Source organism: Argiope bruennichi, chromosome 6, assembly GCF_947563725.1.
Source record: "Argiope bruennichi chromosome 6, qqArgBrue1.1, whole genome shotgun sequence".
Classification (NCBI taxonomy): domain Eukaryota; kingdom Metazoa; phylum Arthropoda; class Arachnida; order Araneae; family Araneidae; genus Argiope; species Argiope bruennichi.
Genome location: NC_079156.1, coordinates 115337577 through 115355074, shown reverse-complemented (window position 1 = coordinate 115355074; position 17498 = coordinate 115337577). Strand labels below are relative to the sequence as shown.

General features: G+C 30.0%; 1 protein-coding gene across 1 annotated transcript; it reads left to right on the top strand.

Annotated features, from left to right (window-relative positions):
• The first annotated feature begins 1546 nt into the window (after window positions 1-1546).
• On the top strand, window positions 1547-12123 carry LOC129971665 (techylectin-5A-like). Its single transcript, XM_056085636.1, has 7 exons — window positions 1547-1629; window positions 4629-4792; window positions 6003-6113; window positions 8810-8994; window positions 9722-9824; window positions 9943-10098; window positions 11794-12123. Coding segments are annotated over exons 1-7 (951 nt in total). The 5' UTR covers window positions 1547-1627; the 3' UTR covers window positions 12024-12123.
• The last annotated feature ends 5375 nt before the right edge of the window (window positions 12124-17498 follow it).

Sequence of the window (17498 nt, the reverse complement as noted above, 5' to 3'; positions counted from 1 at the left end):
AAAAAACTGATAACACGCTTTTTAGAAATTTTTAATTCTTTGTAAAATAAAAAGAATGCACTAAATTTCATCATCAAACTAAAAATGTTTTTCAGTAGCTGTTTTCAGTGATCATACCATACTGTAATTTTTTTTTCGCGTTCAAAAAATTCTAAAACATAAAAATTTTGAATTCTTTATTTTCAATAATGGCAAATTTTTTTGTGCACATCGTAAATGAAAAAAAAAAAAAAAAAAATAGAACGATCCATATTTTAATAATTTGCATTCTTCACAATCAACCAAGCAGAAAAAGCTCTTGAGTCAGATTCTGAAAAAAAAAAGGAGAACATTTGGCGGAGTTATGTTTATCTATTTTTCAGGCGAAAAATAATTCAAAACACGAGTAGCAAAAGTCCTAAATTTCAGTATTTAGAAGTAGTAAATAAATTATAAATTTATATTAAAGATAAGTCAATCAGAGAGAACATAGGCATTGTAACTCAAAAATACCAACTTCATCTTTGTCGGTCGAAAAAGTTTTATATTCCAATTTACATTCAAAATTCTAGAACAAATGAAACTTCACGGCAAATTAGTGCCTGGTAATGAAATTTGTGCTCTGTATTTTCGGGCGAATGGGAAAATAATAAATAAAAAAACGCAGATTTATACAAATGAAATTTGGTATGAGGTAATAAGGCAAATTTGGATTTTTTATTCAATGAAATGGAATGAAAGTGTTCGAAATGCATTCTCAGTTTTCATCATTATACTACGAAACATAAAACAACACATTTCTGAGTCATTCCATTCGGAAGTCAGGACATACAATCAATCACACTTTTGTAATGCCATTTTCTTCGTCGGCATGCCTTTTCTATCACTGCAACACCGCTTAGCGTTTAGAAAATGCCATAAAAAAATAAGATTCTTTATAATATAAATTTGCGGGGAAATCGGAGGAAAAATACGCTGTTAGCTTTTAACACTTCTACAAAACAGTTTAAAATTTATACGATTTACACGAATTCATTAATAGAATACTAAAAGCACTTACGCATGGTAGCAACAATATAAGAAAAAGAATTATTTTAAATATGACATTGCATTTTACTTGTCCGAAACAAGAGATATTTATTAGCGATATCATTGTTTAGCGGTGAAATTCCAAACAAATTCACCTAGTTTCACTTTAGTAGATTTCCCATTGTGGCGCAGTGCACTTTCATATTGAAACAATATTATCTTAGAGGCGCGTTAAAGGTCGCCACTCAGTTTAAGATTAAAGATTGCTTTAGAATTAGACAGATACCTACAAAACAAAGAACAAAGGAATTATTCAAAAATGGTGATAAGTTTAACCTATCAACATTTTTTTCTTTTGTATTATTTAAGTACATCAGGAGAGCAGATTCTGAAATTTATCACAATATCAAAGGTAATAGATAGTATTATTATACAATTATATCAAAGATATAATTGATATAAAGGTATAAAGATATAAAGATATAAAGGTAATAGATAAATACAATTATATCAAAGGTAATAGATAGTATTATCTGAAGATTTAAATATCAATGCTGCACTTTGAAGTTATTCATCATTTGTAATCTTTTCCTCAAGACGCATTCCACCCAATGGAAACATGTAAGTTACCGTATTTTGCTCTTTAATTCCTCAGTTGCTTGTTTTTTTTCCTTCCATATGTTTCAAACATTCGACATTTTCAGAGTGGCAACTATTCTTTAGTATATAAAATTAAAGGTAATTTATTTGAAAGAAATAATTGCATTTTGAAACCACTTTATTGTTATGATATTGTGAATATTTACAATGATTTTCAATTTTTGTAGAATATAATTCTGCGTATTGAGATAATTTTTAAGAATGGTATTATGTATAGTAAAAATATAATAATCTTTCGAAATCACGCATTATTTAGTGCTGTAATTGTTTAATAACTAACTTTTTTTTTTCAAGGTTATATACATAATCAGGAAAAATTTTCATATTAACAGAAATAAACGATAAAACTGAAAATTAGACATGCTTTAATTGATATTAAATTTGAAAATATTAATAGTTTTATTGCTTTTGAAATTTTATCGCAACTCATTTTCTTCTTATATTTAATTTACTTGGTCGATATTTTCAGTAATGAAATCAAAATGAAAATTAATAAATTAAAATATTAAATAGAATATATGAAATGACATTTAGATATTGAACATGCTAATCAAAATATCAAAATGGATTGTGCTTTTTTAAACTTTAAAACTATTTTACCATTACTCTACCATATTTACAGACAAATGCAAACGAAAATTTACAATATTCAGAAAATTGTATGTGTTGATTTTACAAACATTTTGAAATTTTTTTCCATTTGATGATGTTTATCTTACGAACTTTTATCTAACTAGACTTTTTTCAGTTATGTACACTTGTTATTTTACATGGAATTTTTTGCATACTGCCTGAATTCGAAAGTGAAAATCCTCGCGAATTTTTAAAAACTTAGTTAGAAATAAAATTAAAGAAAAATTAAGCTGGAATTGGTTTTCTTTTCTTGATAAATTTCTGTAATATCTTGGCATAAAAAAGGTTTACTATATTGTAAGATACCAAAAATATCATTTCTTAATGTCACTTCAATTATACTGCATTTTTTTTTTAATTTAAGAAATATCATGAATACATCTTCACAAAATTTTGAACATTAGGTAGCATTTTTGTGATGATACTCTAATAATTCACATTATTATGTTAAATATTTTATTCCATGATTTCCAAAGGTTGAAGCTACGAGATAATGAATCTGTGAAATTACTTGTGATGTCAGAATAGAATAATATAATAACTAAGAAAAAAACTGCAGTTGTTTTTTAACGACGTTATGATATTACTAGTTGAGACACAATTTGTAATATTTATTTTTATAATAACCAAAAAAGGTAGAAATCCAATAAAAGAACACATCTCTAATACCTTAACAGAATTTGACAGTGAAAAACAGAAAATTAAGAAAATCCGCAATTAAAGTAAATAAACGACTTAAATGAAAGTAGACACTACCAATATTCCCTGCATATCTAGTTAGCTACGAAATGTGACGAGCATTTAGTAAAAATCTATTTTCATAAAATGAATTGTTTGTTCTTTGTTCGTGTTTGAATATGGAAGTTTCGGAAAGTATATCTCTACAATAAACTAGCTGATCTGAGGTTAGCAGAGCAGGAGATGTAAATTTTGAAAGGTGACCACATGCTGCTTAAACCTATATTTTAAAACTTTATTTTGAAATTTGAATTATTAAAATTTAGGCTAAGTATTGAGGTTGTTACACTAAAATATTTCGATATAATACATATTCGGATGTTGAATCCTTTTAAAATTTACAAAATATTACTTTAATGATACAATTTCATTGCCATGCTTATTTCTCACTGATTTTTAATATTTTTCTGACAATTTTATTTGATGTGAGTAAAATGATGGAAGTATTGCGATGATATACAAAGGGTGTCCAAATGAAAAGATACGAAACGTCGTAACAACGTAACCGTTAACATATTTGTCTACGGCACTATGGGTGAACTTAACGAGACATCTAGGTTTGTGATTGGAGTCTCCGCCATCGATAGGAGCAGGTGTTTGCACCCGCATGCGCAGGAGAGAGAAGAAGATCTTATGAAGAGCACCGCCCAGTTGACTTTATTTTTGAATTTCTCGAGCACAGAAGAACCATTAAGTCGGATGTGTACTGTGACACACTCCGCAGACTACGCAGGTCCATCAAAAATAAAAAACCAGGTTCTGTTTCATGACAATGAGCGTCCCAAAGCCTCTAAGGTCACAAACGCAGAACTGGTCAATTTCAAGTGGGAGCAGCTCGACGATCCACCCTACAGACTGGACATGCCGCCCTGCGATTTTCATGTGTTTGGTCCCCTGAAAAAAACATTTAAAAGAGAAGCGCTTCAGCTCCGAGGCGAACTCAGGACCGCTGAGAAGGACGGAACGGTCACAGGAATTCTGGGAACAAGGAATCCTTCGGGTCGTTAATCAATGGGATTGTTGTGAACAGGCCTATGGTGCTTGCTTTCAATCAAGTCTTCATTTATACCCACAGTATAGTTTCGTACCTTTTCATTTAAACACCCCTTGTACAAACCGTCTCTATAATTCGTATGATATTCTTCCATTCGTGAAAGCTCAGGAATAAAGATTCTGCTTTTCATGAGAGCAAACGTTTTGAAAAATCAGAAAATAAAATTGCATTACAAGAAAACACAACGTGATAGTGCCACCAATTCTGACTTTCGTAAGCATCATTTTCATTTATTCATAGAATCTGAACGAATTATTGTACGAATATTTTCTAAGAAACTTTGCTTAAATTAAACACAACAAATATTTCCTGAAGATTATGTAATCGTCAAACGCGATTATTACATTATATTGAGAATGCATATAAAGCCATTCCGCCCATATTTTCTGCTTTTATAGTTTATCTTGTGTGTTTGATTATAACATTCCTGATTAATTAATATTGGTATAAAATGTATAAAAGCATATTTTAAAGAATTTTTTTCTCTTCGATTAATTGCCTTTTTATTTTGTTGAAATTCTCATTACGATTGCAGGAAAAATAATTACTTTTTCTGCGCCTGCTTCTTCAGCTTCTTCATAGTATTATATGCAGCAGGGCCTGCCAAATCAGGTTGCTTAGAAAAAGAGAAAGCTCTTGCCTTACTTGAAACAGCTGAAAATTTTCTGACGAAAGCGAGATACGCTTATCCTTCTTGCAGTAAGTTTGAAAAGTAGTTCATAACGATACTTCATATATTGAATTGGTGGATTAAATTACAGTTCTCAATGCTCAAATATAAAAATTTGACTATTCATTGAGTAAGTCTATAGTGAAAAATTGGAAATAATCATATATGTAAAATTTTAATTTTTATTAAGTCATAATCATTCTTCAATTTATTTTTTATGTGTTAATTATATTTTAAACAAAATATAAACCTCTGATTTATTTTATTATGTACAATGTATTCAAACTTCTTTCCACATAGAAAATTTCTGCACCTTCAATAAGGGCAATATTCGCCTAGTTTTAATTTTTTCTGTAAGTCGCTTCTTTCACTACGAGAGGTATAAAAACACAGAAAAATCTGATATTTTGTTTTGATTCATAGGTATAAATCATAAAATTAAAATTTATGTACATTGAAATGCAGATATAAATTCCTGCATAACATCTTTTGAAATTGTTTCTTTTTTACAATAAAAGTAATGTTTAAATATGTAAAAAAATTGCTATTAATTTTTTAGGAAGTTCTAGTAAGAATTTTTCCCCGTTTAAAAGGAATTTCTCAATAATGGTTATTTTTCACACATTTGTGGACGCCTATTGAAGCTCTTGAAATCTTAATGATTTTTTTCATTAGTTTTATAGATTTTCTTGTTAAAACTTTTATTAACTGAAGAGCAAGAATATGAATTAGAATTGAAAGTCATACAAAAAACTTTTATGAAAATCTGTGACTTTTAATTAAAATAAATGTTCAATATTCTCAAAGATATTATTTATCGAACATTAATGCTTTACTTCGACTGAAATAATTAGAATACCTTAAAAGGTCATGCTCTAATTTTTATTTCTTAAATTTATTTATTTATTTTGTGATTTTGGCTTTATAAAAATTATTATTTATTACATTTCTTTTCTCTATTTTTAACTCTTGCTGAAAAGTTTTTACTGTTCTTCTGTAGGAAAAGTCTGTAAGGCATTGCATACGAATTTTCATTTCTTTTAAACAGTGCTTCAAATTATTTACAGAAAGAAATTTTTTTATAACATCTTTCTCTTTTGCATTCACTTTGAGGATGGTAGCATTAAGTTAGTTTTATTTTACTTTTACACAACCTTAAATATATGTATTTTATATATTAGATAAATACATCTTTATTACAGAATTACGATTCCCTAATACTAACTAATTGTTTTTCAGAAAATAATTTAAATTCTACAGATGAAACAGATTGCGATAATGAAAAATCTTTGGCCTACATTGAAATATCAAAGAAGCTGATTTCCGATGTAAGGGAAAACTTTCCATCATGTAAGTAAGCGTTTCAGTTTCTTTAAGTTGCACTTATATAAATGTTAATCATAAATAGTGAAATTCGGCTAGTACAAAGCTGGCAGATCCTTAGTATGAATATATATATATATATATATATATATATATATATATATATATATATATATATATATATATATATATATATATATATATATATATATATATATATATATATATATATATATATATACATTCAGTGTTTTAATCGCTTTCATAAATGGTCTTTGTTAGTTATTATGTAAGTAAATTAACTATCCAAATCGATCCATAAATAAAAGCAATTTTTTGCAGTTTTCTAGTTTAGCTACAAATTATTTAATATGAGTTGTAATTAGGAACATTGTTTCTATAATATGTTATTACAATATTCAAATGCTAAACAAATATTCCAATGAATAAAAAATTGCAACAAAAACAATTAACTAAAATCACCATACACAGTGGTGGCCAAAAGTGTGGACATTTTTTGAAAGTTTCATGTTTTTCAACTTTGTGTGCTTGTAGAATATATTAATTTTCACTTAAATACAGATGTTTATATATGAAATTAAAGGTAATTTAATGTAGAACTTAATAACAAAAACAGTATTACAATATCTGTATTACAAAAAAGTTACGCTCATTTTAGTAAGATCTATCTTAGATTTGCATTTTTTTAAAGTCATACTTACACAATCAATACTTAGTAGGATAACCCTTATTTTTTAAGACAGCTTCACAGCGTCTTTTCATCGAGTGAACGAGTGTTTGGAGTTCATCTTTCGTAATCACATGGTGCCAAGAATCAATTATAGATTCAATAAGTTGTCTTTTATTGGATGGACGTTTTTTTCGTACAAGAATTTTCAAACGTTACACAAATTTTCAACTGGATTGAGATCAGGGCTGTTCCCTGGCCATGGTAATACATCTATGCCTTTATTTTGAAACCATGCTTTGCATACTTTTGCTGTGTGGCATGGAGCTGAATCCTGCTGAAAAATAAATGGTGCTTTGTTTGTGAAGAAATCCCTGATGGAAGGTATCAATTTTGGTTCCAGGACAGTTTCGATGTATTTTTTGGCATTCAGGATGCCATCAATCACTTGAATTCGGCCCACACCATCTACAGATATACATGCCCAAATCCTGGCATTTGTTGTTGTTTTTATAGTTGCTTCAATGCAATCAGGATGAAGCGCTTCACCTACTCTACGTCTCATGTATTTTCTACCATCACTACCAAAGAGAGTTATTTTAGTCTCATCGCTGAAGATTACTGCTTCCATTGATTTTCTGACCATTTAATGTGTTCTTTTGCCCACTTAACTCGGTTTTCGCGTTGCTTTTATTTTAAATATGGTTTTTTCCTTGGAATTCTAGCTTGAAGTCCAAATCCTGATAACCTTCTTCTTATTGTTCTTGAACTTACTGCAATACCCGCTGCATTCATTTCACATCTAATGGCATCTGATGAAATTTTTCTATCTTGGAGGCATAGCCGTTTAAATTTTCTATAGGCAGTAGCACTTGTGCATTTTTTTTCGGCCTGAAGTGGCCTTATTTTCCACTGATTTCGTTTTTTCATAACGTAAACAGAACTTTCGTACACCAGAACAAGCCACTGAACCACCAACTTGTCTTGCAATTTCAGCATAAGAGAGGCTATTTTCTCTCAATATGCAAATTCGGCTTCTTTTTGTAGATGTCCAATCAGTTCTTCTTGTTGGTGACATTGTTTAAAATTAGTTTAGTTAAAAAAAAGGACTTAAAATATTCAAAAACAGCAATACTCTATTTAATTGTATTAGTATGCATCATTCCGCAAAATATTTTCAAAACAATAACTCTTTTACCATCCAAATAACCTAAACTATAGTTACAGACATTTGATGGGTCCTGAGAACAGTGTTTGTGATTGGCTAGTACGCTTTTATTACAAAACACGTCATTATTCAAAACGATTTGTGTTTGTTTTTTCTACTAAAATATGCATAACAATTTTTGTACTACATATATAGTAATACTGTTTTTGTTATTAAATTTTACATTAAATCACCTTCAATTTGATATATAAACATTTGCATTTAAGTGAAAATTAATATATTCTACAATCACGCAAAGTTGAAAAACTTGAAACTTTCAAAAAATGTCCACACTTTTGGCCACTACTGTACATATAATAATCAATATTTAAGGGCCAAAATTTCAACGCTTCTAATTTCTTGCAGAATTTCGCGGGTAATATAAAATTATTTTACATTTCTAAACATAAAACTATGTGTCATATGCTTTTTATCCAAAGACTGTTGCTTATTTCATTTAAAAGTAGACATAATGTACAGCTCAAGCTTTTGGAAATCTCAAAACATAAAAATAGTTCAAAATTACACAGTCGAATATTTTGATGACAATGATTCTGTTTTCTGTTTTACTTGCACGAGAGTGTAGAGCACCTGGACTTCTGCAAGAAAAATCTGTAACGCATTGAATTTTCTTCTTCTGTATTGCATTATTCTAATCTTCTATAACACGTTGCACTATAATGACTAGAAATCAATTCTTTAAAGTTTTTAATATTAAATTTAATAAATTCTGTGACCATTCTTCATGATAATTAAATAAGCATATACGAAGTATGAAATTCAAACAGAATTTATCTATTAATTTACAAGTAATAATAATGTTTTTAGGTTCCAAGCTTATTGTAGATGACGATCAAGATGACGTAAAAGAAGAGAAATACAGTGACTGCTCTGAAATTCTGGCAAATGGACATAATATAAGTAGAGTCTACACAATATGGCCGAGAGAGTTCCCAGCGAAAAAGCAACTGAAAGTTTTCTGCGATATGGAGAAAAATGGTGGAGGATGGACGGTAAATTTACTTATAAAGAAATTCAAATTTTGTTGTTGTTCTTCAAAATATTTCAAAAGTTGCCCCATCTAAATGAAAATAATAGTAATTTTTCTTTATACAAAGTCTAGTAATATCAAAGCATCATTGAACTATGAATTTTTTTTTTTTGCATTTTGAATTTCTAATCAGCGATTAGAAAAATCAGTTGTCAAAATTCTTGTAAAACTACATATGTAGTGTTGGATTCGATCAGTGATTTGAATAATAATTTAACATACATTCGTGAAATAGGACTTCAAATCTTACAGTTGTCTTGAAACTGATTTATGCGCTAATATGATATGTTGATAAAATCTGAAATAAAGAAAACAGACTTTCAAAAAAGTCTCCCCAATTCACAAATCGCTTTTCTTGTGCAACTGAGAAAAAAATCATTCGGTTTTTTTTTAGCAAAGGTCAATTAAATTTTCTGGTATTTAACATCCACCGAAGTATAAATAAATAGTAATATTTATAACCAGCATACAGGTAGAAATTTGATATCCCAACTTTGTATTCCATTATTACTCTAATTTAAAAGAAGGGAAGGAAATAAAGGATACGGTAACTAGATAAACAGGAAATCTGTCTATGAAATGATAATTCTTATAGATTTAGATCTAAAACATTTCTCCAAATCTCCAAAAATAATCATAAAAACTAAAATATGTTTCACGATAAGTAATGACACAAATATATTTTCCAGATGATCCAAAGAAGAGGAAAATATCCTGTTCAACAAGATTTCAATCTGGATTGGGAAAGCTACAAGAATGGTTTCGGGAACTTAACACAAGAGTTTTGGTTAGGTGTGTATTTACCGCGTGTAAATATTTATTTAAATGAGCGTTAAAAATTACTATAAATTTGCTTTTTAATTTATTTTTTTATTCAATATTTAATTATTTATTTTTTATTAATTTGCAGGTAATGAAAACATTCGCCTTTTGTGTCTGAAGGGATGTAAAATACGTTTCGATCTCCAAGATGAAAGAGGAATTGTGTATTTTGCTGTTTATCAGAACTTTAACTTAACAGCCAACAATTACCGCATTGATATCAGTGGCTACTCAGGAAATGCAAGTAAGTAGTTTTAAAAAAATCGAAATTTCTCAAACAAATCTGAAATGTTTATGAATATTCAGAGTTAATTGTAAAATCGAAATAACTGCAGAAAAGAAAAATACTATTAGGCTATTCTTGTTAACACCACAAAACAAATTTGACCATGGTGCAATCACCGGTGAGTGTCGAGAAAGTGCAACTCGTTTTATTACTACTGAGGGTGATGGTGAGGTAAAAATGACAGATAAATTTAAGCACTGTAAATGTAAAATAAAAGCATTTTTTACATTTACAATTTTTTTTTTACAAAACATTTACATTATTACAAAAAATTTTTTACTTTATCCCAAATATTTCCCTCTGACTTTTAAAACAATTTTTTTGACTTATGTGATAATTATATTATTTCATATTTTGAAACTGCTTGTATGGTCGAAATATCATTTATTTATTTATTATTATTATTATTCAGAAATCAAGAAATTTCGAAAGAGTCAAATATCGCGGTTGATTCATCATATAGACAGTGACTTTTCAAAAAACAGGCATCTAAAAAAAATTATTCATTTGTGATCGAACGAAATATCACGTTACTAAATAATCTGCAGTTATTTCGATATTCTAGAGGAATGAGACGAAATTTCACAATAAAACGCTTCGAAACATTTAAATGATATTCTTTAGATATAATTCATCTAATTTGAACAGATACTTTGGAACAGCCGAAATATTCTCATAATTTTGTTTAATATAAAGAGTAATAATTTCATTTTGCATGTATTTTTTCATGTATTTTTTTGCATGTATTTTTAATTTAAAAATTAATTTTTTTATTTTTATTTTGCACTTTGCGATTTTATATTACATATATTAGGTACCATTATTTAAGAAATCAATTTTAAGTAATTTCGGGAAATTTTTATTAGATAAAATGACTTCATACTATAAGAATATTTATAGACTAATGTTTATTGATTAAAATGTATATAACAAATTTAGCACTGGATTTTATTTTGCCTATACCGTCACACAAAATGCTCCAATACGTTCCTATTGATTTTCAAAGACTATTCACTTACTTCCTACGAAACGTTGTGATTTTTTTTGGGAGGAAACTGAAATATATTTTCACACAAAATGTTTACATAAAATGTTCCAATTCTGCTGATAATTATAAATTATTTGTTTACATCTTATGAAACATTTGTGATTTTTTTCAGTGCAATTGGTTATTGTTTTCATTCATAAAAAATTTTGCAATTCGTTTTTGCTGATGTCTAAATATTTTTTTCTTACTCCGTATGAAGCATTGGTATTTTTAGCGATGAAATTGAGTAATTTTTTACGACGATACATTTTCTAAGTTTTGCATTGGATTTAATTACAGCGATTTTATAATTTTATTATTCAGCATTTAAATTATTGACATCTAATGGTTAATTCTAATCTCTGATATCGTTTTAATAAGTGTAACATATCTGTTGATTTTTTTTCACATTATACAAACACCCAAGGTTTAGTAGTGATAGTAAAATTATGAGTCCACGTGTTGTCACAGATGTAAAAATTCCTTCATAAATTATACACTGACAAAATCGAAATATTATTTGTATGAAAATATTATATATATAGATTATATCACATAAAAAAATTTAGGATGAAATTTCAGCTAAACAATCTATGAAAAAACTTAATATTGTTTTTTATTTGTAGCTGATGCCATGAAGTACCATAATAAATATGAATTTTACACTAAGGATAGAGACACCTTTGGAAAAGCTAAGGAATATCAGTCAGGATGGTGGCATGGAGGAAATTACTATTGCAATTTAAATGGCATCTACCAACCAGGGAAAAATGGCAAACAATACGTTTACTGGTGGAAAACGTCAAATGACTATAACAATTTGGCATCCGTGGAAATAAAAGTGAAGTCAAACTAAACCGAATCTGCAATATGTGAAGAATATCAATGTGTTTGTATTCATGTAGATGCTTATTGCAATACTATAATATTCTCAAACCAATAAAACTTATTTTGTATTAAAATAGAAAGAATAATTTTTTCAATAAAAAGAATAATTATAGTACTCTGTTCATCTCAGTCCCTTAAGAAACCCACGACTCAATAAATTTAGTTGCAGGTACAACATAAGAATATTTTAAGCAGTTAGTCTGTAGTAGTAGAAGGTATAATTCATCAGCTCTCAATGTCTTAAGCTGAAAGTATTAATTTTCTCATCTGGTGTGGTTATTTATAACGAATTATGATTAAATTTTGAAAACTAATTAAAATTTAAATAATAAGAATATGTGATGTCTGAAAGAATGTTTATTTATCACAAAAAAAAATTTCTTTTTTGAATTTAAATTTAAAAAAAAAAAGATTTTATTTTAAGAAATGTTTTATAAGGCTATGTTTTAAAAAATAGAGGTCTAGATTTTAAAATGTTTGTCTCTTATTTGAGCTTTTTTTTTTACTTGTTAATTTCATCTTTTACTTCCTATTCACATAAAGAATTCCTCACTTTTTAAATTGCTTTAATTGATTTATTTTTTATTTAACATTCGTTTCCCTATTATATTATTTTTCAATACATTGAGGAATATTCACTGAAGAATATCAGGCCATCACAAAGTGCTGCACCGTGTGCTTTAAAAATAAGAATGTTACTTTTTTGCATATGTTATTTCGAGCAACGTATAAAGTATAAAGAATAAATGTTTTGAACATTTCCTAGTTTGCTGAGGGAAATTATAAGTGAGGAGGGGCATACAATCCAATCTTTCAACATATCAAGTGTGTTTGTTGCAATTTCACTCTATTTTTGGTTTGTTGGCTATTAATTTTTCTTTTACTCACTTAGCTAATTCATCTTCAAATTCACATTTGTTTATTCTTTTACTATTTTATTATAAATTATATTTTGGTGAAGCGAGATTGGTCAACATACAATTGGTCATATACAATTGCCTTTTGTCTTCCGAGAATAAGACTGTCCTTCCATTGTATATTTTCACAACATCGTCTTGATTCATTTTGGAAGAGGCTAAATACTTTGATAAAATTATTCTATTCTATCGTACAGTTTCAAAAGAATTAATCTCTTTCCGTTTAAAAAATAGTGAGCATATTCTCGGAGTGAATGAATAAGAAATTCATAAAATTTAGGTCCCTTTTTTTATACACGTCATACATTGTATATACACGCATTTATCATTGCATATACAATTTTTTATGTACAATCCCTTATCTTACACATATCTAACATTATATATACAATCCTTTATCATACACAGTATTGTAAATACAAATTTGTATATACAATCCTTTATTTTATACAATTATCACATTCTATACACAATTCTTCATCTTACCCACATCTACCATTGTATATACTATTATATATATACAATACTTTATATCTACACATATCTAAAATTGTATAAACAATTCTTTATAATACACACATCTGCATTGTCTGTTATTGTATATGTAATCCTTATCTTACGCACCTCTGACATTGTATATATAATCCCTTATCTTACACACATCCAATATTGTATATGTTACGGCCAAAGCCCGAAGTACTGCCAGTTCACGAATTGGCTGGCCAAGAGGTTTGGCCAAAGTTCGAAATACTTGCAATTATTACTGACAGGACATTTGAGAAAGTAGTACAATGAACAGAAGGCCTACATAAGTTTAAGCTCTACATAAAAGTATGACTGAATCATATAACTATCAAAATATGAAGCTCAAAAATATTTTGCAGAAAACGCTACTAAGAGAACAAATTACATTAATTGAAAATTTTAGCGATCATTAATACTGGCGAACCGGCTGGTCGCCAAAGGTGGCTAGTGGTAAATAAGTATAATGATATTTATGTATAAAATATAAATAAGGTCATGTTGTAGGTGGAATTCGACAGATGGCGCTAACAAATAAATGTCTTTAAATGATATTAATAACAAAACTATATTTCCTTCATATATGTTTTAAGTAGCCCTTATATTTGCTATTTGTCTTTGCAAAAAATTTCCTATTTTTTGAAGCGATATTTCGGGAGGCAATGTGATCTGGGATCTTTAACAGTATGTCCATGGAGCAGAAAAAGACTAAAGATCACCCTTAAAGGTAATTGAAAACTAAATACTCAATTTGCCTTTGTATTCATACACGATACGCAACGCCTTTGCTCAAGATATAATTCGTTCATTTTGACGGGCGCAAATCTAATCTTCACGCTATCACGTTGTTACAGCATATACGTTCACTGAATAATTTCTATTATGGCTTTAATATGAGAACAGAATAACACGAGATCATACTTTTATATATTACAAGCTTATTTTTAATTCAGAGGTGTTACTTATATTGGAACTCGTTTCTGAAACAATTGTACTTTAAAAAAAAACAGTACACAGAAGTACTCATTTTTAAATACTTCATTTTTAACAGAGTGTAAAACAATCTGCTCTTGATTCCTTTCTTCCTACTTTGGCCGATCGTTCCAAGCCACTTCGCGAATTGGCCGGCCAAAGCCCGAAATTCAGAAAAGATCGGACATTGGCCGGTAAGTTTACAAAAATGTTGGCCAGTTCGCGAATTGGCCAGCCAATTCGCGAACATTGTATATACAGTTTCTTTATTTTACACAAATCTAACATTGTATATACAGTTTCTTTATCTTACACACATCTAACATTGCATATAAAATTCTTTATGATACACACATCTAACATAATTTATGCAAATTTGTACATACAATCTTTTTTTTACATACATCTTACATTGAATGTACAATTCTTATCTGACACAGATCTTACATTCTACGTACAATTTTGTATTATGCATAAAGTAAAAGGTTTTCTTTTAGTTCTTCTTTGCCAACATTTGCTCTCATATCTTATGTGTGATTTGGGGCATCTACAATTTTATACATTTTGATTCCAACCGATTTACGCTCATACTGGATATTACGCTTTTTACAAATTTAATTACTTAATCTAAAGATAAATTCTCAGTGGGATCATACAATTCATTAAAAGCACTTTTTTAATTGCTTAAACCTTCTTCTAAATAATAAGAAAACGAATAAAATGTAGGTCCTTTATCTTATACACGTCCAACACGTTGTATATACACACATTTAACATTGTATATAAGTCCCTTATCTTACACACATCTAAAATAGTATATGCAATTTTGTATATACAAATTGGTACATTCAGTCCTATATCTTAAACACATCAACACTGTGTACAAAATCCTTTATCTTACACACATCTAACAATGTATACACAATGCTTTATATTACACACATCGAACATTGCATATATAATCCTTTATCATATATGCATCTAACATATGATAAATGAAACTGTATATACAAATTTGTTTACACCATTATTTGTCTTACATACATCTAACATTGTATATACAATCCCTTATCTCTCGCACATCTAACATTGTACATACAATGTTGTGTAATGCAGAAAGTGAAAGGCTTTATTTTAATTCATCTTTACCAAGATTTGCTCTCATATCTTATGCACGATTTGAGGCATCTACAATTTTATGCGTTTTGATCTCAAACATTTTACATTGCTATTGGATATATTTTTAAAAAAGGACACTTCTTAGAAATTTAATAACTTTATGGAAAGATAAATTCTCAGTGGGATCATACAATTCATTAAAAGCACTTTATGAATTGCTTAAACCTTCTTCTAAATAATGAGGAAACAAATAAAAAACTTATAAAATTTATGTCCTTTATCTTATACACGTCCAACATTGTATTGCGCACATCTAACATTGCATATACAGTCCTTTATCTTATACACGTCCAACATTGTATATGCGCACATCTAACATTGCATATACAGTCCTTTATCTTACACACATTTAACATTGTATATGCAATTTTGTATATACAATCCTTATCCATACACATCATTGTATATACAAATTGGTACATTCAATCTGGTATCTTAAATACATCAACACTGTGTACACAATCCTTTATCTTACACACATCTAACATTGTATACACAATACTTTATCTTACACACATCTAATATTGCATATATAATCTTTTATCATATATGCAACTCTCCTCAGGGGCTCACCTACTATAGGTGAGTACGGGTGTCCCGATCCCGAGATTCTCAGGGATCTTTACTCCCTTTATGTTTATTCTCCACTGCGCCTTCTGCTTTCTCCTTTTTTCTTCTTTCCCTCGAGGGTAGGCGAGGGAGTTCTACCCCCACGTGTACAGCTAATACCCCCCCGTATTGGCCGTGCTTTAAACGGGTGGTGCACTGTGGTCCTCGGTGAATCAATCGGCTGGTACCTAGTCACCTGAGTGGCTCGTCTGCTAGCGATCAAGCGAAGGGGTTACTCCTTGGGCTTAACGTTAAGAGTGGTCACTGTCTCCTGGGGTAAATCCGAACATATAGGTAACCGATTAGCACTATGGTAAGTACTGAGGCCCGTAGTGCCCAGAGCCAGTAGCTGCCATCCCTTGTTGCCATCCCTTAGATTCAATCTGGTATCTTAAATACATCAACACTGTGTACACAAACCTTTATTTTACACACATCTAACATTGTATACACAATGCTTTATCTTACACACATCTAATATTGCATATATAATCTTTTATCATACTTGGGCTTGGCGTTAAGGGTGGTCACTGCCCCCTGGGGTAACTCCGAGCATATACACTCAAGAGCCAAAACATTATGACTACTCCTATATTTTGTAATGAACTCGCCTGGATGACGTGGAAGGCACGTGATCAGGTGGAAGTGGTATTTAACTACTGCCGGAGAGTCTGAAGAATCATTCTTTCAATTACTTATGTGTGTGATGGGAAAGGCTGCGGATCTAAGCGACTTTGATAGAGGGCAGATTGTAATGGCTCGAAGGCTCGGAACAAGTATTTCCGAAACTGCACGACTCGTGGATTGTGCGCGATCTACAGTTGTTAGTACTTATGCAAAGTGGATGAATGACGGTGAAAGCAGCAGTAGACGACATGGTGGTGGACTTCCACACGCTATCAAAGAAAAAGGTCGTTGGAGACTGTCTTACATGGTAAAGCAAAACCGGAGCCAGACAGTGGCTCAGCTGACAGCCCAATACGATGCAGGGCCAAGTAGAATAGTATCGGAGCACACTGTTCAGCTGACACTGTTGGGTATGGGGCTACGCAGCAAACGTGCCACTCGTGTGCCTTTGCTGACCAAGCGTCATCGCCAACTGCGCCTGCGCTGGGCCCGGGAACATCGCGACTGGTCCATGTATCAGTGGGAGAGAGTTGCCTGGTCAGATGAATCACGGTTTGTCATGCATCACGCCGATGGTCGTGTCAGGATACGCTGTCTTCCAGGCGAACAGTTGCTCT